Source organism: Archocentrus centrarchus, chromosome 11, assembly GCF_007364275.1.
Source record: "Archocentrus centrarchus isolate MPI-CPG fArcCen1 chromosome 11, fArcCen1, whole genome shotgun sequence".
Lineage (NCBI taxonomy): Eukaryota > Metazoa > Chordata > Actinopteri > Cichliformes > Cichlidae > Archocentrus > Archocentrus centrarchus.
The window spans coordinates 17,638,057-17,663,080 of NC_044356.1; the positions used below are offsets into that span (position 1 = coordinate 17,638,057).

A 25,024-nucleotide genomic window follows, 5' to 3' on the forward strand; every position below is an offset into this window, starting at 1 on the left:
GAAATTCCTCTGAAAATTATCAGGTACATGGACTGGACAGAAAATGATTGAAAATCAGCCAATGTCCAAAGAAAAACACTATTACTATTGCTTAAAACCCCTTTAAAAAAAAATAAATACGAGAATGTCTAGCTCCTTGGAAATGAGAAATGACTCAAGACTTTTGCAGAGTACTGTATTAGGAACTACAAATACCAACTACTTTGTTAGTCATATTATTGCAAACAACATCTAAATCTGTACTTCTTTTTTTTTTTAAACCACTGCTTTAAAGACTTCAGACGGATCCAAGTCCGATTCAGACACACATCGGTGCATGTATAACTTTTACATTTCTTTTGAAATACCCCAAACTAGTTAAACTTTTCCAAAATATTATCTAGTATCAGTTGCTTGTACTTGGAGGCCAATAAACATTTTAGGACTGTTGTCTCTGACTTCTTCCTTCACTTCTCCACTCACCGTAACAGGCAGCAGTTATGACTATGAGTCAGTTCAGTCAGTGTCGGCTCCAGGCTGTCTGGGCTGGACTGAGAAAAATAAGCCCTCTAAGCGGAGCTTCTGATCTTGGCCGCCACCTTGTGTTCAATTCAGGTATCGCAGCTCTATATTTCTTGTGAATTTAATTTAAAAATGACATCATTTAAACTAACAGCGGTAAGCAATGCTGCCTGAGTTGCTCCCCACTCCTCCCACATAAAGTCAATGAGCACTGAGTCAGATTACTTCAAAAGTCTTTTAATTTGAGTGTATTTTTTATCTCTATGGTTCCATTAAAGAACAAATGCGTGTGTTGAATAAACGACTCCAAATAAAAACGCCTCAGATAAAAGGCTGCAACAAATTCACTCATTTCTGGAAAACAGTGTTGCCGATCCACAGTCTGTGTGGCGTTAATGGCGGCGACTGTGCATGGGAGAGCTGATTCACATTCAAGCCACCAGCAGGGGAAGACTTGCACAAGGTTGGTCGTGCACCCAGAAGGGAAGGGTTACAAATCAGTAGTTCAGTTATGCTCGTGTCTCAGAGGAAGTCTTGGCTGACTTTACAGTGGCCTTGTTTGCCCTTCCAGGTTTATTGAACCTCAATCAGCACCCACGGGTAGAAGACAATTCATTTCATTCCTTGTTCAGTAGTTTAAAGGTTTCTAGGATATGCAGGATCAATAGCCAGCTCAAAACAATAGTCCTCATTGCAGATGCAACACAAAGTTTACCTTCAACACCCAGGAAAGGTGATTGTTCTCTCAAAGCAGCATTTTTTTTTTTACCCAATACTGTATGTGCCAGTGCAGTCTGCCAAGAATCTACCAGCAGAATCAGACTTTTAATATTTTATTCAACTTCCCCCAAAAAGGAAGAAAAAGCCTGTTATGCACAGTATGCATATTCAAAACAGGGGGTGAACCTTCTCTGTTACATTATATATCAGTGAAACATCCTCTTGCCTGGCCTTTTATCACACACAGTGTGGGGAGGTTTAGGTGTTGCCTCCCTCGCAGGAACAATGAAGAAGTGTTTAAATATTGACTCTGGCTCTGGAAGAGAGGTGCCCCCCCTCCCCCCTCCCCCTCTCTCACTTCGGGTCAAGGCTGAACCTTGACGCCATGTTTGCTCTATCTATCTGTTCTGCTGATCTTGGCAGTTTTCCTGCAACTATCTGAGCGTGGAGATCATCCTCTGACATTGTCATAAAGGGAGGGGGGTATCTCCTCTTTCCCATGCTTTGAAATTCCTACTTTGGAATCTGTGTTTGCATTCATGAAACACTCATTAAACCCACAGTACTCATACAAAGTGCTGAACCTATATGACACTAAAAGGCATCTGCTTTGTCTTTGTTCTTTGAACACAGTGTTAAATTACTTTGCGATTATGTTGTAAGAAAAATTAAAGAAAAAAAAAAAATCAGATTAGAACCAAAACAGGTAAACATAGAATGACCCCAAAATGGAAGCAGACCAAACAAGTGCTTCTAATAATAACTAACATATAACAGAGGGCCATGCACAAGCTAGAAGCCGACAACTGCCTGGTTCATATGCACAGTTTAAATACTTCACTACACAAGTGCAATTTTCTACACTCAAATGCACATTAAAGTCTTACATTTATATATATTTAATAAAAAAAAAAATCAGAGCATGTTTGGCATCTATGCTGGTTAGGCAAAGGCAGAGACATGAGGAGTGCAAGAGCGAAAAGATAAAGGGGAAAAGGAAAGTGGCACAGCGGGGAGGATTTCTCCCACAGTGAGCCAGAGGAGACTCGAAGATACACGGAAAACGACCACATGCCTGCACCCATCCCATGCTTTCATTTTCTGTGGTAGTTAACAAGTGAGAGCACGTGTCATGAGAAAAGGTCTGACAATTAGATCAAGGGGGGCTGGGAGTGGGTAGGGAGGAGTCACTGGTTTCCAATAAAGGGAAACTGGCACACACACTTTAGTGGGTGAGTGTAGATGGCCCAGGGGTTAGAAGGTTGACACAGAGAGGGAGAGAGAGGGAGTGAGTGAGGAGTGGTTAGACCCTCTCAGTGTATCGGCTCCTCCTGGGAGGGGGACTTGTCTGGCTGATTGAGCGAAGGCTCATTGGTTGGAGTATCAGCGCCGTCCTGGTTGCTGGCATCACTGGCGGATGTCGATGGATTCATCTTGGTCTGAGGGAGAGGGGAGGAGGAAACAGCACAATGTCAGAGCACACCTGTTTTACACTGCTGGAATCAATCAAGAAAAATGAATTTCACTTTGATCTGCCGACAAACTAAAGCGATTTCCACGTGTCCTTTATTAGGCCGTGGGACAACAACAAGTAATGCTAAAATGGATCAGTTTAAAGTTTAAAATGTCAGAGCTCAAAGCTTTCGGTGCAGCCTTTAAAATAAACAGCAGCACAGAGCGCGCGCTCCGCTTTAAAATATATCAGAACACAAACTAATTTGGCTGCAGGTCAACCATCACTGAGCTGATACTTTTTTTTTTAGTTTTTTTTTTTTAAACAAATTTTGAACATTTGTAAAAAGTAAAAAAAAACTGAAAATCTGTCTGCAACCTTCTGTAGACCTTTGCCCAATGAATACTCACACCAAGTTTCAGAAGAATTTGCCAATAAATGAGGGAGGAGTAGGGATTAAAGGTAAACATCAATATGTACATACAGTAAGAGTATGTTAACCCATTTAGACAACTTCACTACATTTCAAACACTGATAAATTCTGCCACTCTTATTTAATCCGGTATAACAGCAGATTATGTTAACAGCAGGTGTAGCCATCATGACGTCAGCTGCTGGTTTTTAAAGCCTTGACTTGAGAATTTTGATGGTCACCATCTTATTTTTATTATTTAAACCAGATGCAAGAAGCGACAGATGGATGAAGCTACAAAGTCTCATTTTAAATCTTGATTAAAATGCTATTTGAAAGCTATTTTCACTGACACCGAAAAGACTGAATGCGACCTCAAGGCTCTCAGAATTTGTCGAGCTACTATGGAGTGATGCCAAAAGGCAGTGGAATAAAGTCTGTGTACAGAATAATGGTGCGTGTCTGACTCCTAGTCATTATACATCCACACAGGCGCATCTGTAGACAGTATCATGGTCCTTTAGCTAGCCATTACCTTCAGAGTCTCTACTTTCTCCTCAAATGATTTGAAGGTTGGTGCATTCCTGTGAAAGGGAAAAGACAGAGGAAAAAAGATGAGCCTTCACTGACTTATGTTATCACATATAATCATACCCAGATGAGATGCAGACACATTTTCCCTTCAAAAGGAAAATAGAACAGGACACCCACTGCAAGCACAGCTTTTAAAAGGTCACGTTAACTGATACTCAATACACACAATGCAGGATCTAAAGTGACCCCATTCTTTTCTGTTCAGCTGAGAAAGTGCTAAGAGGGCTTGTTTTTCATGAAAAACACAAACAGGGAATACAGAATGAAGAGGATAAGAGAACAGATGACACGTTTCTTCCACACACACACACTTTCTAGCTTCCTGGGTGCGCTATAGAAGGAAAAAGATGAACTTTTGGTTCACTAATTGACATTTTAGACTTTACAGATCAAATCAAGAAAGAAAAAGAAAAAGAAACTGGTTAAAAATCCGTAAATTACATGTGAGTTGCAGAAAATGAGCACAAACCCTGCCTACACATGTATGTCATAAGCAGTGCTGTATTTAGGGCAGAACTTTTTTTCCTATGTGCAGAAAAACAAACAAACAAAAAAAAGACAAAACAGTTGAGCCGTTTCTGAAGGTGGGTGTTTCCCCACTTTGCAGCCAATCGACGCTGCCTCGGCTTTTATCTCCATTTTTATTTTTTTTAGATTTCTGCTAAACCTCTGTGAGCCTGATGAAACCGCAGCGGCCTGGCAAAGCGAGATTATTAGAGCTGCAGCTTCACTGATAACAGATAAAGTGGCTTTTGCCAGCGGTGTTGGTATTATTAGGGTGCACTGTCAGACCTTATTTCATTTAACAGGAAACAAGCTGTTCTGTCCGTTTGCTGCTGCGCAGCTTCCACGTTTGATTCAGCACATTAACATGAACTAGTTCGGGTTCTCTTACCTTATAGCAGGCATACTAGCCGAGTGCTGTAATGACTGTATGCTATCCGACAGCATTATTGAGAAGAAAAGGAGGCGTTAGTGGTCATCTTAGCATAGCAGAAGAGCATGCACTTGTACACAGAATGAGAGAGAGCAACAAAAGAAAGATGAGCCCACGCATGTAAGCACAACACACAACACAAACACTCATTTATTCTACCAAGTGCATAAAGCCTATAAATCCCACTTTATCCAATTAAGACTGATTGTGTATTAACACAGCAGGTATGTGTTAATCCTGCGCGTTATGGATGAATATCTTGTCACTGAACAGACAGACAAAAGGACAATATAGGCACAGGCGCGCACACACATACCCTTGTGACCCCTGCCAAGTCCTCACAAACCCCCCCCCCCCCCTCAGCAAACCAGCTCCAAGCAAACTGCAGCTTTAAGGGGGGCTAATAATCTTGTTTGCAGCTCAGTAATCCAGAGAGAAGAAGGATGACAGAGGAGACACACTAAGACCAAGATTGGGGGGGGGGGGGGGGGGGGGGGGGGGGTCGATAATGGAGCAGAACAATCTGCTGTTGATTTTTTTTTTTTTAAAGTCATGTGCCCACCATGACATCCCTTTTATGAAAGCCAAGAACAGTGACAGTTTCCAAGTGGTAAAACAGGTGAATTATATTTAAATAAAATACACAAGCACACAACATTATGTCATTAATACGTAAACATCATCCCTGATTTCAGTTTATCCTGTAGAATTTGGTAAATAACATGCAGAAAAATGTCAAAGTTATTCATGCAAAAATTGAAACTGATCGTAGGAAAGAGCACACAGCAGTCCCACATTCAAACACGTTTCACACGGCAGGTACGAAAAAGAGGATTTAATCGTTCTTTAATTCGGATTAAATGATTCTGGCAGTCTTACCTAAACTTATTAGACACATAGTGCGACCTGCAAGAGCCAGGCAGTGTTGTAAGTTATTGGCATTTCTGGTGTTTCTATGCTGATTAGCATGCGTTTCTCAAAGCCACATAATGAAAATGCAGGATTTATGGAAGCCACTGCTTCCATAAATTCCATAAAGCAATGCTTTAAACAAAGAGATGTGTTTCATAAGGGCTGGTAGGTGGATTTTGAACAGAAGCAGGCTAGCTGTTGCAAAAGGATGACTAGGGACAGAGGGAAGGGGAAAAGCTCTGGCCTCCTAACAACTACAGAAACATATTTCTATCAAATGTGATATAATGGACAGTGGAGCATTTTTCACTGTGGCTTTTCAAAGATTTTACAAAATGTCATTCACTTTAAAAGTTACTGGATGTGCTGCCATGCTGACATCTCCCTGTCGGACTCACCTGACATCCTCGAGCTTCCGGGTGATGGCTGAGCCCATATTTGTGAAAGCTGTTGTAGCCTTCAGACTCGCCTGAGACAGAGTTTCAGAAGTCCTCCTGTAGCTGAAACAGAGAAGCGGAGACAGAAGGAGTGAGAGGCAGAGAAAGGGAGAGCGAGAGGAGTGATGGGCAGCAAAAAAGAGGATATGAGTGTGATATAAAGAGACTGAAGGATCAAAGCCTGAAGAGAGGCATCAAGGTCAGAACTAAACTTCAGTGTCTTTTTCATTTTAAAGAAAAGCCGGAGAGCATCAGAATGCTGCTCATTTCCTGTAATATGAAACACATCAAATAATTTCAAACAGGCCACAGGCAGCCTGTCAAGAGCACTGACAGCGTTCTCCTCGCTCAGCGGAGAAAGAGGAGTTTCTCAACAGCGCTGACTGTTATCCAGATTTTCAGAGTGATTAGAGAAAATGTACAGAATCACAATGCAAGAAATTATGCATAAGAAAGCGTTTCGATCATGAGGGTGGAAAAAAAAAATTATTACAGAAAGTCTTTAGCAAAGCTTTCAGTTGGCTAAAATGAATGCATCATAAAGATGTAAAAATTTAAAACACTGTGCTTTCAGTTGAAGGAGCTCGGTACTTACGCCGTGGAGCCAGTGACCTCCTGCCAGGTTTTGGTGATGTTCTGTTTCAGCTCATTAAGAGGGGTGATGCCCAGCTTCCTCTTAATTTCTGCCAACTGCTTCTCTTTGGATGCCAGCACCTGGGACAGAGTCTGGATCTCATCTTCAACCTGTGTACACACACGAGGACGTCATATTTGATTATACATATAAAGATGTACTTAAACTTGACAAGTTTTAAGCGTTAGTCCTTGGAAAAAACAAAAACAAAAAAAAAGGAAGCAGGAGGAGTATTAAAATGTAATGTGTCCCCTTGTTTAAAAACTGGGGATATCAAGTATTTGTTACAATGAAAAGAGCCAAACCAACAATAGGTTTTTGTTTTGCTCATAAACCTCCATTTTTCAACCATGTGACTCCGGCAACATTTATTTTGAGCTGAGCTGTTTACGCCACTTTTGATCAAAATACTTTAAACCAACTAAGCAGAATTACACACACACACACACACACACACACGCACACACACAGACACACACTCACAATTATTTGGGCTTTTTTTGTCTTTATCTGATGGAGACGGACAGGACAGTGTGGAGCCAGAGAAAGGGGAGGACAGGCAGCAAAAGGCCCGGGGCTGAATGGAAACCAGGCAGCTGTGGGGAGGACCGAGCTTTAAGCACACGCTCCACCAAGCGGAGACAACGTTTGGCTTCTTTAAACAGTTGTGACCAATTTTTAAGTGAAAAGGTCTGCGCTTAGACAGCACAGTGGTGCAGTGGTTAGCAGTGCTGCATGGGCTTAAATCCACTGGCTGACTGTGTCCTTCTGTGTAGAGCACAACATGTTCTTCCCTGTGTGGGTTCTCTATGGGTACTTTGGTTTCCTCCCACAGTCCAAGACATCATGTTAGGTTAATTTATTGCCCTAAATTGGCTGTAGTTGAATGTGAGTGTGAATGGTTGCCTGTCTCTTTGTGTTGGAGCTATGATAAGCTGCAGACTTGTCCAGGGTGTGTGTACCCACAGGAACTGCTGATAATTAGGAAAACAGACTAAGATAGTCATGGTACAAGATACAGGACTATAAAGGTACAGAGAAGGACAATGGTTTCTTTACATGCAAATATCAGAACTGTATGTTGTGAACACAGAGTGGCTTGTTTGAAATGGAAAGTCACTGAAAACAGAGGTAATGTTGGGCAGAAAGATTCAAAATGATGTACACATATCGTGATAATGAAAACCAGACATGCTTATTAGGCTCCAATTCTTATCACTATTATCTGCTCCGACTTTCATGTCTAACATCTGATCTTGCTTTTCAGAATCACGGCTTATTAAATCTTTGATCTCTCTTGACCTTAGCCAGCTCCTCTTGCAGCTCCTGACGCTCTTCCTCTGTCAAGGCGGGTGTTGAAGCTGAAGCACCAACAGACGTCACTGCATCTTCTCCCACTTCTGGGACTGAGTCCGGATGGCCCTGGGAACCTGGGAGGCAAAAAAAAAGAAAAGAAAAGAAAAAGAAGTTGTTTTTAAATGAATGGTTTACTCGGCAATTGGTGGAGAATTTCATGAAGTGATCTCTTTATATATCTTTATAGATATCTTTCACACATTAAATCACCAGACATATCAGAAAATTCTTCTGGGGAACTTAAGGATGCGATGAAGAAGTGGTATAACCCACAACAGTAAAGCTTTTCACAATGAAAAAGAAGGATCTTGTATTCTTTCTGCACAGACCAGCTGCACCATCTCCCACACACACACACACACACACACACACACACACACACACACACACACACACACACACACACACACACACACACACACACTTGCGACAGCCCACCCAGGCGGGCCTTCACACAGTATATAGATAGTGTACACACTTATCTTGGAAGTTGACGTTTCTGACAGAGCTGTGCCCAGCAGGAACAGCACTGCATCAATAATACAAAGACTTTTCTAGATAGAAACATCCTCGGCTCAGACAGTATGAGACGGAGGGGTTTTTGTGAAGGATTTGTGAAACAGAAGTATGACACCCAGTAAGGATGTTCTGGGCCAGAAGTGAGCTGGAACAGGGAAACAGAAATCTGTCCCTGAGGTCATTTTTCTTTGCATCTGGTCATATTATTTGAAGGAAGTACAGAAACAAAGCCCAAAATAGGAAAGTATTAAAAACGGAAAAAGGGGAAATCCAGGCGCTGAATGACACAGTGTGAGGGGAAGAATACAAAAAAGGAAGTGCTACGGTGTGAGCTTCATACATATACAGTTACCTCAGCATGGAGGCAGAACCATCACGTAAAACAGAGAAAAGTGGAGGCTTCATTAAAACATTAGCTGAAGGTTAGTGAATTTTACTAGTAAGAGAATTTAGCTTAGCCCTGTGCAATTCCCTCAGAGCAGCAGAAATGCAATTATTATTTAATAAGAGTTCAATAAAAGTAATACCCAAAGGATGAAATAAAAGCATAAGTCAGGATGATCTGCTGAAGTTCAAACTGAGCATCTGAATTGGGGGGGGAACATGGCATGGTTGTTGGTGCCAGACAGGCTGGTCTGAGTATTTCAGAAACTGCTGATCTGCTGGGATTTTCCCACACACCCATCTCTAGGGTTTACAGAGAATGGTCTGAAAAAGAGAAAATATCCAGTGAGCGACAGTTTTCTGGGTAAAATGCCTTGTCGTCGTCAGAGGTCAGAGGAGAATGGACAGACTTGTTACAACCAAGCTTTGCAGAAGAGCATCTCTGAAGAGCAGATGGGCTGCAGCAGCAAAACACCACCCTGGGTGCCACTCTTGTCAGCTAAGAACAGGAAACTGAGGCTACACACTCACCAAAACTGGACTGTAGAAGATTAGAAAAATATTGCCTGGTCTGATGAGTCAATTTCTGCCGGCACAAACAACATGAAGGCACGACTCAATCCAGCCTTATATCAACAGTTCAGGCTCCTGCTGGTGGTGTAATGGTGTTGGGGATATTTCCTTAGCACACTTTGGGACACTTAGTCCCAAATGAGCATCATTTAAATGTAACTGCACAATATATTTCTCTAAATACTGAAACTTTTAAGACACTCCGGGTTTAAGAACTCCACTTTCAACAGTGTACAACCCTAACCCTTATAAAACACTGTTACTGCTGGTCATCATAATAATCTACATACAAAATGACCAACAGTCAATTCATCTCTACAACTGTAGCAGGCCCCAATTCTTATCATCTACATAACATTTTTTCAGAATGTGTTTTTGTTTTAAAGTTTGCAGGATGGAACCACACCTTCAAATGGTTTCTCCTTATTAAACAGCTGCACCTGTAACCACACAGTGATGCTAAAACATGATTTTAGCTGGTGATAGGTGTTGTTTCTACACACAGGCTGAGTGGAAACGTAATCTCACCAAAAGGAATGCTACTTGAAATGCATTTTCAGCCTCCTCCTCCCACCTCATTCCAAACACCGGGCACCCTCTCTCTCTTTCATTGTCCACACTACTGTGAAAGCATTTTAACTAAGACTGATTAATGTTTTAGATTTAGACAGAGATGGGAAAAAAGTCACATAAATCTAGCATCGCATTCAGATTCACTTTATTGTCATTTAGATACCACATCAAGATGCAGTGCAGAATGAAATTACAGTATGTTGCATCAGGTTCACAGGCAAAAAAAAAACAAAAACAAAAAAAAAGCCACCAAATGAATAAATAGAAATAAATAATACAAAAACATCAAATAAATAAACAGCAACACAATAATCTATGGCATTACATTATATTACACTGTAGATTGCACTGTATTGCATTGTAGACTGTACTGTAGTTGTAGACAAATATTGTACAGCAAGTAGTAGATATTGTATAATAGACTGTCTTAAGACTTTGTAGTGTTAAACAGTCTGATAGTGGTTGGATAAAAACCTTGTGGTTCTACATGTCAGGCTGCAGTATCTTCTACCTGAGGGCAGGAGAGAAAACAGTCCGTGAGAGGGGTGGGTGGGTGGGGTCCTTGGTGATTCTGATTGAAGGGGGTAGGATGGAGGTGATATGGCCCTTCACCATCTTCTCAAAGTACTTCATTATTATTGAAGTAAGTGCAACAGGGTGATAGTCATTCATGGTGTCAGCTGTGGATTTTTTGGAACATGGATGATGGCTGAAGCTTTGTAGCAGGATGGAACCATGGCTTGACACAGAGAGATGTTAAATATATCTGTCAGGACACGCGCCTGTTGTTCTGCACGCCCTTTGAGTACATAGTCTGGTATCTGGTCGGTACCGGCAGCTTTTCCTGGATTTATCCTTCTCAGGGGTGGGGTGGCCTTCTCTGCAGGTATGTTGTTGAGAGCCTCAAACAGCATACCGGTACTCCCACAAAGACAGTGGGATTGCCTCAGTGCTGTCTGGAGAGCTGTTAATGAAATAACGTTTCTCTGGCTCCAAAACACACATCATCATCATCATGAGCTCATGAGCTGAGGGAGCTGGATGTGCCATTAATTGCCTTTTTTTTTTCTTTTTTTTTTTTTTTTTAAACCATTTAATTAATACCAGGGGAAAAGGCGAGCTGCTTGGACACCTCTCAAGTGCAAATATTTATATGTCAAAACACGCTTTAGCGAGAGAAGTGAAAATCAGAGAGAAATCATTTCGCTGAGGAAACAGAGTTGGGCATTACAGTAATTAGGCAAAAGAACCACAGAGGAAATTTTCATTTAGCTTTCAGTCCTGAAACCACCCCCACTGTTCCTGTGAGGTTACACTTCATGTGCCCTCAAGCTCTTTTCCACTCTTGTTTGAATTTGCCCACTCTTCTTTTTACAAGTGATGCAGCTCTGCCACATACTATATATGCAGACAAACCTGCGTACTACAACATCACAATTGCACAATCGACACTTCCTCTTATAACGGCTGTGCTTCACCCAGTAATAGGAAAAAGTCCCCCTGCCTTTAGTACAGAAATTTTTTGACCTACAATATGCTGCACAGGAACTGAAATTCTGATTAATTTTCTTCAAACACATCAAGTTATATAAAATTTTGGGCAGCAATGAAAGCTCTGTAAGTGTGGAAGTGGTTCTGCCTGAGTGAATGTATGCCTTGTAGGCGTTTCCATCAGTAGGTGCTAAGAGTGAGAGAGATGCAGAAAAAAAAAAAACAATCAAAAAACAAAGGGAAAGTCAGAGAAAGAAAGAAATAGAGAAGTTTGTATGCGAATGTAGGCAGAAGTTTGGCTTGCGGCACCAAACTGCATACTCACCCACGTCACTGCCCAACCCCTCTGGTTCAGCTCATTTCCTCTTAACAATTCTACCCCATGAGCACTTAACTGTGTATCTACCAGTACTGAAGCAAAAGCAAATACATACACTTAAATAGAGGCTATGAACATTTTGATCATCCTTTTTTTCTGTGACAGGTCAAAAGGAAAGCAGCGATCGTGCTTGGGTCCACTCAAATCTTGCCGAGTCATCTAACAGCTGCAATAGTGCAGTTACTGCTTTGTCATAAAGGACCAGACTACATAAATAAATGTGGAAATCATTCAAGTTGTATTACACAGAATGTTGCGAAAGAATAAGATAATGAGACGCATACAGAAAGTCATTTGTTCCGGTTAATGGGCTCTACCTTCTCGTTGATTTAAACCCAAAAGTTCAGAATTTGAATTCCTGTTGCACACTTGTGCGTGTGTGTGTGTGTGTGTGTGTGTGTACGCACGTATGCATGTATATAAGAGCTGCCTAATTCACCACTCACAGTAAAGCAGACAGAGAGTAAACACAAGCAGGAATATAAACTGCTCACAAAAATTAAAGGAACACTGCGTAAACATCAGATCTGAATGGGAAAAAAAAAAATCCTGCTGATATCTATACTGCTATGGACCGGGTAATGCGTTAAAAATGAAAAAATGCCACATAATTTGATAGAAATGGAAATTATCAACCTACAGAGGGCTGAATTCAAAAACACCCCAAAAATCAAGTGAAAAATATGATGTGGCAGGCTAGTCCATTTTGCCGAAATTCCATTATAGGAACTCAAATAACCAGTAATTTGTATGCCCCTCAAGTGCTTGTATGTTTTCCTGACAACGTCGGGGCATGCTCCTAATGAGGTCAGTCAGTGGTATCAATTCCTTCATCCTCCAGGAACTGCCTGCATACTCGCCCCAGATGAGGCTAGGCATTGTGGTGCACCAGGAGGAACCCAGGACTCACTGCACCAGAGTAGGGTCTGACAGTGCGTCAAAGGATTTCATCCAGATGGCAGTCAGGGTGTTGTTGCCTAGCCTGTAGAGGTCTGTGCATCCATCAATAGATATGCTTCCCTAGACTATCAGTGACCCACCACCAAACCAGTCAGGCTGACCGATGTTACAGGCAGCATAACATTTTCCATGGTTTCTTCAGACCCTTTCACGTCTGTCACATGTGCTCAGGGTGAACCATCTGTGAAAAGCACAGGACACCAATCAGGCTCCACGGTGCCAGACAGTGAGCACAGGGCCCACCAGAGGACATCGGGCCCCTCAGGCCACCCTCATGAAACCTGTTTCTAATTGCTTGGTCAGAGACATTCACACCAATGGCCTGCTGGAGGTCATTCTGTAAGGCTCTGGCAGTGCTCATCCTGTTCCTCCTTGTACAAAGGAGCAGATACTGGTCCTGCTGATGGGTTGAGGACCTTCTACGGCCCTGTCCAGCTCTCCTAGAATAACTGCATTTCTCCTGGCATCTCCTCCATGCTCTTGAGACTGTATTGTAGGAGGAGTGTGACTACTTGTGCAACCTCTGTAGGGTGCAGGTATCACCTCATGCTACCAGTAGTAACACTGACCCAAGCCAAATGCAAAACTAGTGAAAAAAAAACAATCAGAAAAGATGAGGAGGGAAAAAATGTCAGTAGCCTCCACCTTTAAAAACCATTCCTGTTTTGAGGGTTGTCTCATTGTTGCCCCTCTAGTGCACCTGTTGTTAATTTAATTAACACCAAAGCAGCTGAAACTGATTAACAACCCCCTCTTGTACTTAAGTGACCAGATCAATATCCCACAAGCTTTTACTGACTTGATGATACTCTGATTAAAAAGTGCTCCTTTTTTGAACAGTATATTTTCAGACTTTCCATGTTTCTGTTCAATCTCAAAACACATATGCGAACACAACGGGCACTGTAATGGTTACCAATCCATATACCATCATACAGTAAGTTACTGTAACAAAGCCCCGCTCCACATCAAGCAGCTCTCAAAACTCTCCTTGTGATAAATTTGATCTTACTCGCTATACCTGAGTTCCCAAAAGCTTAAGAGGTAAATAAATCAGTAACAAAGTAACGGGTGAAATGAACATGAAGTGGAAGTTAAAGGAAGCAGATACAAGCACAATATTACACTGCAGAATTAGGACGATGTTTTCTCCAGTTTATTAGCTGAACACTGGAATAGGCTGACATCAGCAGTCAATGTTGTGTCCTAACAACTCTGCACTGGCTAAATGTTCAAAGACAGCATGATGAGGAGCTGAATGATTTTATACTACTCTAAGATTTATTTGTTTCCCTGGCACAAAAATAAAATGCATAAGAAAAAAAAAAATCACACTGAAAGACAGAACATGATTTTTTACAAGAAATTATCTTCATGTGGACTCAAGAAGGCAAACATTTAAAGCAGTTAGGGAAAACTGTGCAGTGTGGTACAGCAGAATAATTTTAACTGAAGTTTATAGAGTTATGACGGTCTGAGATGGAGACACTGTCTGAAATCTAGCAACATCTAAATTGAGAGGCTGCTGTCATACACATCGCTAACAATCAGCATTTGTTCCCTCCCCCTCCAGTTTGTGTTCCCCCCGAATTCTTCCTGTTCAATGAACCAAACCCATGTTTTGTCTTTGTATCCAGCACATACACACACCCGCGCACGCACACACACCCTCCACTCGGCCTCTCACTTCTCTTCTTGTGATTACCTCTGGTTCTGACAGCTGGCGAGCTGGGCGGCGTGTCGCTTAAGGCTGGGGAGAGATAGAGGTAGCTGGTGTTGACTCCTTGTTCAAAGTCAAACGGAGAGCGGTATTCCTCCAGAGGGTCCATTTTTTACAGCCTTCAGCGTCTGGCTGGCCTGAGTGACTACCACCTCCTCGTCACTAAAACGACCTAAGCAAATCCAGCCAAGTGCTGATTGTTTACATGTGATCCAGGCGCGTGCTGCTTGTGTCTTTTGTGTCCTCCTTTGCTTGACATGAAGAGACACACTCAGTGTCCACGTGTGTGCACGTACAAGGAAGGAGACTTGTCTCAGGTAGTCACAAGGTGAGCGTGACTACAGTGATGCTGAAATTTTCATTTTTGGTTTCTGTGGCAGGTCAAGGCGTGGCAAGCCCTTTGCTCCATTCTTGTTAATAAGTTACCTGTCCCCTCAAGCAGCTGTTGCAGCCAGCTCACACAGTATACACACACACACACACACACACACACACACACACACACACACACACACACACCCTCCCACTTCCACTATAATCCCAAAGGTCAGCTCTTAGTCCATCCTTCAGACCGTGTGTGCAATCACTGTTGTTTTCTGCCACTGTTAGCACGTCGAGTGTGGCAGTGATACTGTGTGGAGAGGAGCGTGGTGCTCCTGTTTCAATACTCTCAGGTGCCACTGCCAATTCTCAGCCTCCCTCGCTTTCCAGCCTATCAATCGAGGAGGAAATAAGAGCGGTCCCATTTGTACGGGTAGGTCATGTGATGCGACTGTGTAGGGGCGCATTAGATGAAAAGCATAATCTCCAGTGTCCCAGATTACAGTAAAGCTCTAATCCAGGGTGGACAGTCCAGCTCGAAGCAGCGGTAAAGCTAGTCAACTAGAAAGGAAAAAAGAGTGTGCCAGAGGCTACGCGAGGTGGTAAAAGGAACAAGCGCTACAGTGTGCACTCAAACTGGCTGCCATGATGGCATTTTCTGAACTATAAAGCTCCTGTAATGCAAGACCTTCATCACATGACAACAAACTCTTCTTCCTTTGAAAGCAGACTTCATGCCATTTAATAACACAGAAGAACGAGCTGTGATGTAAGACAGGTATTTAAGATTTACAAAGATAGGAAACATGCAAGCATTCTTGTCACTTTTCAGTCAAAGGTTTTAAGAGTGTAGGCAAGGGTATTCAAGACTGATGCTGTCAAGGCTGCAGTGAAATAGAAAAGCAGTGCAGGTTTTGTGGTAGTGAATGTATAGAAACCCTCAAAGAGCTCAAGAACTTGGTGGGAGGAAGTACAAAATAAACACGAGCTAGTTAAACATTACTGTGAAGTCAAATCAAAACAAGATCATACAGTTTTTTTCCTGGCTAAAAATTGAGCTTTCAGGGTTATCAACAGAGGTAAGCACGACTGGTCACCAAGTCAGTTTGGGCAGTAATTTATCCCAGTTATTAGACGTCTGAGTAACAGACTTTCCTGTTAGTTCTGGACATTTAATTATCAAAAATGTATTTTACACTTGAGTCAATGAAACCCATCCTTCCAATTTGCAGGAGGAGTGGAGCCTATCCAGGCTGTCAAAGGGCAAAAAGAAGGGTTAAATAAAACCCCTGTTTAAAAAAAATAAATAAATTTTTAAAATCCATGAAATATATTTCAATTACTATCCCGGTGATTTTCCTTTTTTTTTTTTGGGGGGGGGGGGGCAAAAACATCTTAGTGTAGTACCATTTTTTTTTTCTTCATTCGGGAAAAATCCTGATATATAATAACTAATCCCAACAGATGTAAAATTGCCCTAAAATTACTCGATAACTTTGGAAAATGTGCTACAGCCAGTATCGAGCAAAAAACCACTCACCATTAAAAATTAAGTGGTACGGATTTGAACTCTGCAAAGGTAACGCTGCAGGGAAAATTAGCACATCAGTACAGAAATGTTCACAAGCAGAATATTAAAACTATATCCATAAATCATGAGCTCCCTTCAGGCCTCTTCAGCCACCATTCTTCTGTTGCAAGAAGGTAGACGTGCATGTCTGCTTGATCCTCTCCAGGAAATACCTTCCATTTAGAGAGAGGGAGAGGTGCTCTCCTGGAAGTATTGAAACACTAGGGGACAAATTCCACAATTAACTACAGTTATGCTAACTTTTTTTTTTTTTTTCTTTTACAACCAAAACAGTTGATTCTCTTTAAATCAGTACCTACAGATAAAGTTTGTGTACTTTAACAACACAATAAGGAAAATGAACTTATGAAGTCTTTGGATATTATGCAGAAATCATCAAGTTGTCCAGTTCCTGAGGCAGCAAAGCACATCAACATCTGCCCCACCAAGCTTCCTGGCTAGTATGAGGCTCTTGTCCTGAAAAGATGTTGCCTTTTAACCCATCTATCCAGTGCAAGCAGATCCTTCTGAATGTTTGTGCGGTCTGAAGGATCTTTTTCCTACATGTTTATGAGGAAACTGTAATTTTGCGCTTCTGAACAGTGAAGGCTTTTTCATGGGAAGCCTCCCATGCAAATGTGTGCACAATCTCTTTCTTGCTGCAGATGAATGCACTTTGAATAACGAAAAGTTGAAAGTTACCTGCTGACGCTGTAGTGAAATTTTTAGGTTGGTCTACTGCAGGGCTCTTCAACTCCAGGCCTCGAGAGCCCCTGTCCTGCAGGTCTTACATGTGTCCCTGATCCAACACACCCGAATCAAATGGCTGAATTACCTCCTCAGTATGCAGTCAAGTTCTCCAGAGTCCTGCTAATGACTTCTATATTTGACTCAGGTGTGCTGAAGCAGAGACACATCTAAAAACTGCAGGACAGGGACTCTCGAGGCCTGGAGTTGAAGAGCCCTGGTCTACTGTTTGGTTGGCTCTGCTAAGGGTTCCAAGGAAAATAGATAGTTGAAATCTTCACCACCAGCAGGGGAATGATTTCCACTTTCAAACAATTTTGAGATTTTTTTTAAAGCCACGTCAAAGCAGTGGATACCTGTGAGCCTTTTTTTTTTTTTTTTTTTAAATAAAGATTTTAGAAAGCTCCTTAGCTCTTGGCTTGCTGGCACCACACACTTTAAAAGTGAAAAATTCAAATATAAAAGAGAACATTCACTGTAGGGAATGTTTCAGAGATGCACATGCTAACTTGCTGAAATATGTGGACGAAACCCAATAAATTTAATGGGATGTACTTATTTTTCCACTTAACTGTATGTCAAAGTGATGAACATGTTCATAAGTGTTTTCATTTTTTCTATTTGAGGAAAACAGGTAACTAAGATTGACTTGGTACTAAAAAACACTATATCAGAGCAGAGACAATGATGGCGAGAGAGATGATGAATTTCAACCCTACTGTACACGTGACAAGCCTGTACAACAAGTTGTTGGTCATACAAGGCTAACTACTAGAACTCTACAGTGCCCTGATCTGAGTCAGGTTCCACTGCAAAGCTCTTCTGTTGAGCAATCTTAACCCAGAAGAGACGCCCCTGCACTCAATCATGGCAAACTATCAGGCTTCAACATGCTAAATAGCCCAATATGAAATTCTCTGTAAATGTACTGACACAATCTCTCAAAACAGTGAGCATGATTAGTATTACTGGCACTCCTTAATGTACTCCAGGATACAAGCAGCCCACGGTGCTCAAAGACATTATACATTTGCTTGGGGACTGCAGGTAATATTTCTCTGGCTACTGTAACTTTGGCATTTCCTGACAGCAGATATTTTCCAGTTCAACTGGCATTTTATGACATTCCCCACAAGTGAATAGTACCAGGGGTTTACATTGATCAACCACAACATTAAGACCATCTGCCTAATATTGCATAATTCATCTTCACTGTAACAGTTCTGGCACATTGAGGAGTGGACACAGGTCCTTTGGGGGATGTCTTGTGGTATTTAACACTGGGATATAGGCAGTGGCTCTTTTGGGTCCTCTGGGTTGTGGGGTGGAATCTCCATAATTCAAGCTAGTTCTGGTGCATCCCATGGATGCTCAGTCAGACTGGAATCTTGGGAGTCCTCTATTTATCCAAGAGTAGTGTTTGTGGAGTGGTGGAGAGAACCGTCCTGCTGTGGAGACCACTGGTATCAGGGAATGCCGTTTCTATTGGGGGCTGTGCTCATACATGTCAAAGTAACAATTATGTGAATACCGGAACTCAAGGTTTTCCAAGCAGAATGCTGAAATGTAACAAGATAAGTAATACCAGTTATTCACCACATCTGTCAGTAGTTTTGAGGCTGTGTTGACGGATGTATGTAGGGAAAGTTTATATAGTTTGTGACTGAAAGAATAAATTTACCATTATATCACATAATAAAGCCTTGATAATACTTTCCACATCTGCTAGGGTATACTTGGGTCCGAGTGACATAAATTTCAGACAGTGAGTGTGAGGGTCCGTGTGGACCACATAGATGTGCCGTGGAGAATCTATATTAGAATGCATGCGTCCCAAGAAGTCTGCTTACTGGGCCGCTGTGTCTTCAGCTGTCCATATCTCTGTTTGCAACAGAATATAACCAAGTGAGTACTAAGTGTAATACCTGCCATGTCTGATCAACAATGAGAAGTGATGCCATTTAATAGGTTTGTTTTTGGGACTTTCATACCCTCCAAAAGACAGAAGGTAGCGTTCAGAAAGACGTGGTTTACTTTGTATTGTGGAAGCTGGGCGAGGGGCAGTTAATCAGAAAAAAAAATTTTGTTATTAGGGATGATAAAGACACAAGAGCTGAAAGTGCTTGTCTCAAGCAGAAGATGAGCTGAGTGGCTGAATGAGGGGGCCGGTTTAGGAAAGAAAAAAAATCAAGTGTGAATTATGCAAGGATACTCTATTGGAGTTTCAGAATAAAAATAGAGCTAGAAATGAGTGCAAGAGGTCCTCATTAAGATGCAAGCACATATGCTTTCCAGTGTACTCCACCTATGAGAATCTTTCTATACTGAAATGGATCAAATTGTTACACTCATCTATGATAAATATTTGTTAATGGTAGGAAAGATTAAATTTGTTTATTTTTTACATCTTAGCAAACAGTAATCTCTGTTAGGTAGACTGGGCAGGTCTCCCAACATGATAAACTCAACATAACGCTGCAGCCCTCCTGACCACTGGAGCCCCTGATTCATGTGATACTTGTTTAAAAAAACAAAACAAAAAAACCCACCAGTGTGCTTGTATTAGATATATTATTTAAAAGGATAAAAAAAAAAAATCAAGGTCACAAATCAGATATTTTCAAAAATAACTTCAGTATGTTTTTGTACGTGATTATTTGCCATTTGATTTATAAGCCAAGCAGATGAGAAGATCAAAAAACAATCATAGGTGCTGGTTAACTGTGACTGTAACCACAAACAAACAGCCATTTTAGAGTAACTAATGGAGCACAGCATACAATCAATTACCCTACTATTCAAGGCATAGTCTATCACATGATTGGCCTAAACAGGAATCATGAGACATAGATTACTGTGGCTACTTTGACTAGGCCCAAAAAGCATGAGATGTTCATCATGGGAAGTGGCTAAACCTCAGATGGACACTGATACTGTACATGTGTATCCAATCTAGACTCTTGGCTACATGACTAAAGACAAACATTGAGATAAAAGCTGATTCAAGGTAGTCTGACATGTTGGAAAACAATCCCTTTTCAATCTGTTGGTTAAATATGAAGCAGCACAGACTGGAAACAGCCAGCTGACCCAGAACATAACTTTACATGAACCATTCAGACAGGAAAGTGGTGTCAATCCTCTCATCTGCATCTCAGCAGTGTTTAAGTATTCCATCAAACAAGGTAAACATACCAAATTGGTCATTTCTCCAAATACAACATCTGATATGTGCAGACATACAGTGGATGCAGGGGACATTGCTGCTGTGTGGCCTAATTCTAAAATGCATTTTCTACATCTGACTATTTGCACTATAAATGCAGAACACATAGAGCATTTGGAGTATAGCAGCATGGTAGTACAGTATATTAAAAAAAATAATGAAACAAATATCTGCAGTCATAATACATCTTAGTCAGGCTTGAGACACCACCAATAAACATTAAAAATTAAAATTGTATTTTAAAACTTAAAAAAAAACTGAAACAGTGGAGGAAAAAGAGGAAAACTGCAACTATCAGAAAGGACAAAAAGTTCTAAAAAAAAAAAAAAAAACCTCTAAAGTCACATAAGACAACAATAAAAAAGATGCCAAAAATAGGGAGAGAATTCCCAGTCTGGGAATTTGTAGTTAGGCCTAAACACGAGACTTTGATATAGTATTTGTAAACCTAATTTTCCCTAGCGAATAACAATAAAATAGAAAGGGCAGAATTATATATCAAAATCACAGATTAATTAGGAATAATTTATATTTCTACTGTGCTTCTGCTTACATAGTTTCTCAAAGTTTCCCTCAGCAGTGTTACACTGAAAAAATACACTACTGAACAGGTGAGAGTGCTGCTCGGCCAAATCTCACAAGTCAGGGAAAAATTCGCCATAAAGCTGAAAGTAGGGGAATTTAATGACCTTTGAGTTTCTTTTTAAGTCAGTTTAGCAGAGCCTAATCACTGCATTTCAGTGCTGCAACATCAAACAATTCACATGAACATTAAATATATTGTACAGTGATGTCTATATTTAGGTTTAAAAGGCATATTTACCTGATTTGACATAATTCTATTACTCTCTCAAACTGCAGACTTTAGACCATTATAAATAAAATATATTTCAATCACATACCACACTTGCCAACTATGAGGTTAAAGTACAAAATTTTAGTTAGATAGCTGGGGTTCGCTTTAATCTTTGAAATGAAATGTGCAAAACTGCCGACACCAGTGTTCAAAGCTACAGGTTTTTCAAAAAGGCTAAAGCTTCTCGCATACATCAAACCCTTCAAGAGCTCCTTTTGAAATCATCTATGACAGCCATGACTACCGACAGGTGTATTTCTAAGTAGACTTCACTTACTAATGGTTTTAGTAAACACACACACACACACACACACACACACACACACACACACACACACACACACACACACATCTGGCTCGCAGTCAATGGGAGGTCCAGACCAGAATGACACAGCTTCTAGCCCAATGACACTTGTTGATATGACTTAACAAATCATAACAAACCTTTAAAAATACAGTAGTTGCTGTTTTTAAAGGATGATTTTGCCACGCTAAATGTATTTCCAGCTCAAACGATCAGCTGTACATTGCTGAGGTGAGGATGTTGTCTGTGAGAGACTTCCTCTGACAGCTGAAAGTAGCCAGTTGTGCAGCACAGAAATCTAATAAGGCAAAAAATGTTGGCCGATGGTCATGATCAATCTCATTAGACTAGGGAGCTGAAAAACAAGCCGGGCTAGTGAACTTGACTGTGTCATTTCTGAACATCTGATTTGAGCCACATCTGAAAATGAAGAAGTAGTACAAAATGAAACAGGCAACATTCAAACAGTAAAAGATGTCACTCTGGAGTACTTTAACAGAAGTACGAAAATTTCTAAGAGCCTCTGACATTGACCTGGAGCAATATCCCTGAGTAAGAAAACATTCAGGCTTCTATGAGAGTACCAGTGACCTCTTTCTCATCTATATAAAGTCTATAAATATTAATTCACCAAGATTAACAATAAATATCACAATGCAAATCTGTGTGCTAGTCTCCAAAATGACCTTAAACTGTACTGAAACTGAGTTGGGTTTTTTTGTTTTTTTTTTTAAAAAGGATCCACTATTGAAAAATGACATTCAACTGCAAGAAAAGGGAGGGCACAAACAGACAGGTTTGTTATCAAAAGGTCATCTGCACAGAGACACACAATCAGGGGAGAGCAGACTCCTTTCAGAGGCACCAGTCAGAGCACTCATTGACCTTGGTCCTTCTTAAAAACCTGTTCAGGAATGCTTTACCTGAAATACTGTTGTAGCGTTAAACCAATTAAACCCTCCCTTAAAAGAAAAGAGAAAAATGTAAGGGGAGATGTAGTTTGCTCCGATTTGCCTTTTTAGTCTCAAATACTTGTTAATGAGCAGGCTGAGCTTCCATGAGGAGGCTTAGGTACAGATGGTAGTAAAATACAGCTACCATAGATATGTGCATAAAAATGTGACCTTAAAATGAACTTTCCTGCCTGTACCACAGTGTGACTGAATCCAGAGAATGCGACATTTCTATGATGATATAATAAAACAGGGAGGCAGATGATTTATTTCTGTTGGCTACCACCTCAAGGCTGCAGTAAAGTTACAGATTGGCAAAGAGTTTCCCTTTTGTCTGATCATTGCATAATAATGCAATATCATTTTCTTGTGATTACTTGTGGCACAGATCCATTTTACTGTGATTTTGATGAATACTAGTCTGCAGTATAAATAAGCACAGCCTTAACATAAGTCTGGCATTCACTGTTTTTCTAATTGCTTTTAAAAGGTCACATAAGGCAACTTTTAAAGCCACAAAAAGACAAGATAGTTGCTGTATCAAGTGCTGGTGCATCTGCTGCACAAACAGTGGGAAAAAAAATGTAATGTGGGAAGGGAAAACCTTTAAAGTAGGCCACAGCAAACCTTCACTAGCAAAGAGGACCCAGCTTAAACAGTGAGTAAGGTATCAGTTGCTTAAGAATGTGTTCAGGGCCTGCAACTGTGAACCAGGAATGAAGAAATGGGTTTCACAAGGTTGGCATTTAAAGGCAAGTAAAGTATTTTTCCCCCTCATTGTGTCTGCCTTCAACACATGAAGAGAAAGTGATGCAGGAACAGACAAATAGAGACCTCAATCAGTCTGATATGGAGAAGCACAAATTATCAACCAGGAACCAGTTACAGCAATTGTTCTGGTGTCCATACACAACATATCTTCTGCCTTTCTCTGTCTATATTACAAAAAAGGGAAGAAAAAGTCAGCTATGAGGAAATTACCTTTGAGAAACCAGGGCGGTGAAGGCCATTTGTGCTGCAAAATTAGGCCAAAACTTCTAGCATCTCTTTTAAGCGAGCAAATAAAACTCTGTGGCTTGCTTCTTTCCACATGAACTTAAGTGCAAATGAAATAGAATAAAAGAATACACAGATCAAAAAGGACTGGAGCACTGTTTAAAAAGAAAATAATTACAAAAAAAAAAAAAAAAGGTCAACAAGTTTGTTTTTTGTTTTTTTGTACTGCAGCACAAACACAAGCACTTGAGAGGAGCCCCTGTTGCACTTGAGTACAGTAGTGTTGAAGACCATAAACGAGCAGAACAGCTGCTTAATAGGAAAGGAAACGTGCATTAAAACGTAGGAGGTATAAAGAAGAGGGAAAGGCAGGTAGAACACATTCCCAGCATACCTGTGGTTAATTTACTGAACTGTGCTGCGCTTTGGCACCAGCAAAACTCACAACTCACAACCACTTTGGCATAGAATATTAGTGTGCTAACTTCAAAAACATTTTTTTAGTGCAGAAATTATTGGAAAGAGCATTAGAGGACAGCGTGACTTGTCTAAACTAGTCACAACGGAGACATGCCTCAAGTTGTCAACAGGTGTAACCCATTTTTATGAGCTATCAGTCACAACATATGTTGTTTACCAGTGTTTTACTACTTTTTCGTTGCCTGTCGAAGTTTTTAACTCAACCAAAAACTGAAAGTTTGCGTAAATGTTTTCACTAAAGAAGTTAATGGGTGTGTTACATGCTGATAAAAAAAAAGCGCTGTAATACTGTACTTCCGTGTTATTTTATTTATTTATTTATGAAACCTCTTGCATTCTTTTGCACTGGTGCGGTCGAATAAATTATTTTCTTCTCAAAAGTCTCCACATAGCTGTCGGTCACAAAAATAACTCGCTTTACTCGTATAACGAAAAGTAGCATATGCTCCAAGCGAACTAACTGGAGTCGTAGCGCAAAGTTAGCTGGTCTACTAACTTGTATGTAAGGAAAAAGTAGAATAAAAACATCTATTATAACACTGGCACGCGTCAGTGATTTCATTACCTTTGTCTCCATCCTCCATTGTGCGGCCAAAGCGTTGTTTCTGGTTGATTTATGCTCGGGGTCCGCAGGTTGTTTGCTTTCGTGCTGCGGGTCTTCCTGGTCTCTGCCTCATGTTGCCAGGCAGCCCGCCGTGCGGGGTGGGGTTCTCCGTGACGTCAGCACGCAGCAGTGTAAACAGAAGCGAGCACGTGGATCAAGTTTTGGCCCAACAACAAGGAAGAACTGCGTAACAAGGACACGTCATTATTTGTGTGTTTTTAACTGTACAAGAAGAAAAATGTGTATGTATCTGTAACAGTGTAATAATAATAGCACAATACAAGTGTTAAGCCGGATGTATTGTTATTTTATTCTTTTTAAGATATAGTCTCAGGCAAAATACACAGAAAACTATGATACATGCAAACCTGCTGCCTCTGATCCCAGTGTAAGGCGGGGACAGAACTGTTT

The 25,024-nt window shown here is 40.9% G+C and overlaps 1 protein-coding gene across 7 annotated transcripts; it reads right to left on the bottom strand.

Moving 5' to 3' along the window:
- Window positions 1-722: 722 nt before the first annotated feature.
- tpd52 (tumor protein D52) lies at window positions 723-24,741 on the bottom strand. 7 transcript variants are annotated; one of them, XM_030741646.1, is made up of 8 exons: window positions 24,575-24,741; window positions 7,904-8,031; window positions 6,563-6,711; window positions 5,929-6,030; window positions 5,498-5,524; window positions 4,577-4,618; window positions 3,623-3,671; window positions 723-2,660 (listed from the first exon to the last, which is right to left on the bottom strand). In XM_030741646.1, exons 1-8 carry the CDS (start codon window positions 24,591-24,593, stop codon window positions 2,535-2,537), a joined length of 642 nt encoding a protein of 213 aa, XP_030597506.1. In that variant the 5' UTR covers window positions 24,594-24,741; the 3' UTR covers window positions 723-2,534. The 7 variants fall into 7 exon arrangements, with proteins under 7 accessions (XP_030597506.1, XP_030597510.1, XP_030597507.1 ...); XM_030741650.1 differs by lacking the exon at window positions 24,575-24,741 and adding an exon at window positions 14,542-15,252; XM_030741647.1 differs by lacking the exon at window positions 5,498-5,524 and having other exon boundaries at window positions 24,575-24,739.
- Between the last annotated feature and the right edge of the window lie 283 nt (window positions 24,742-25,024).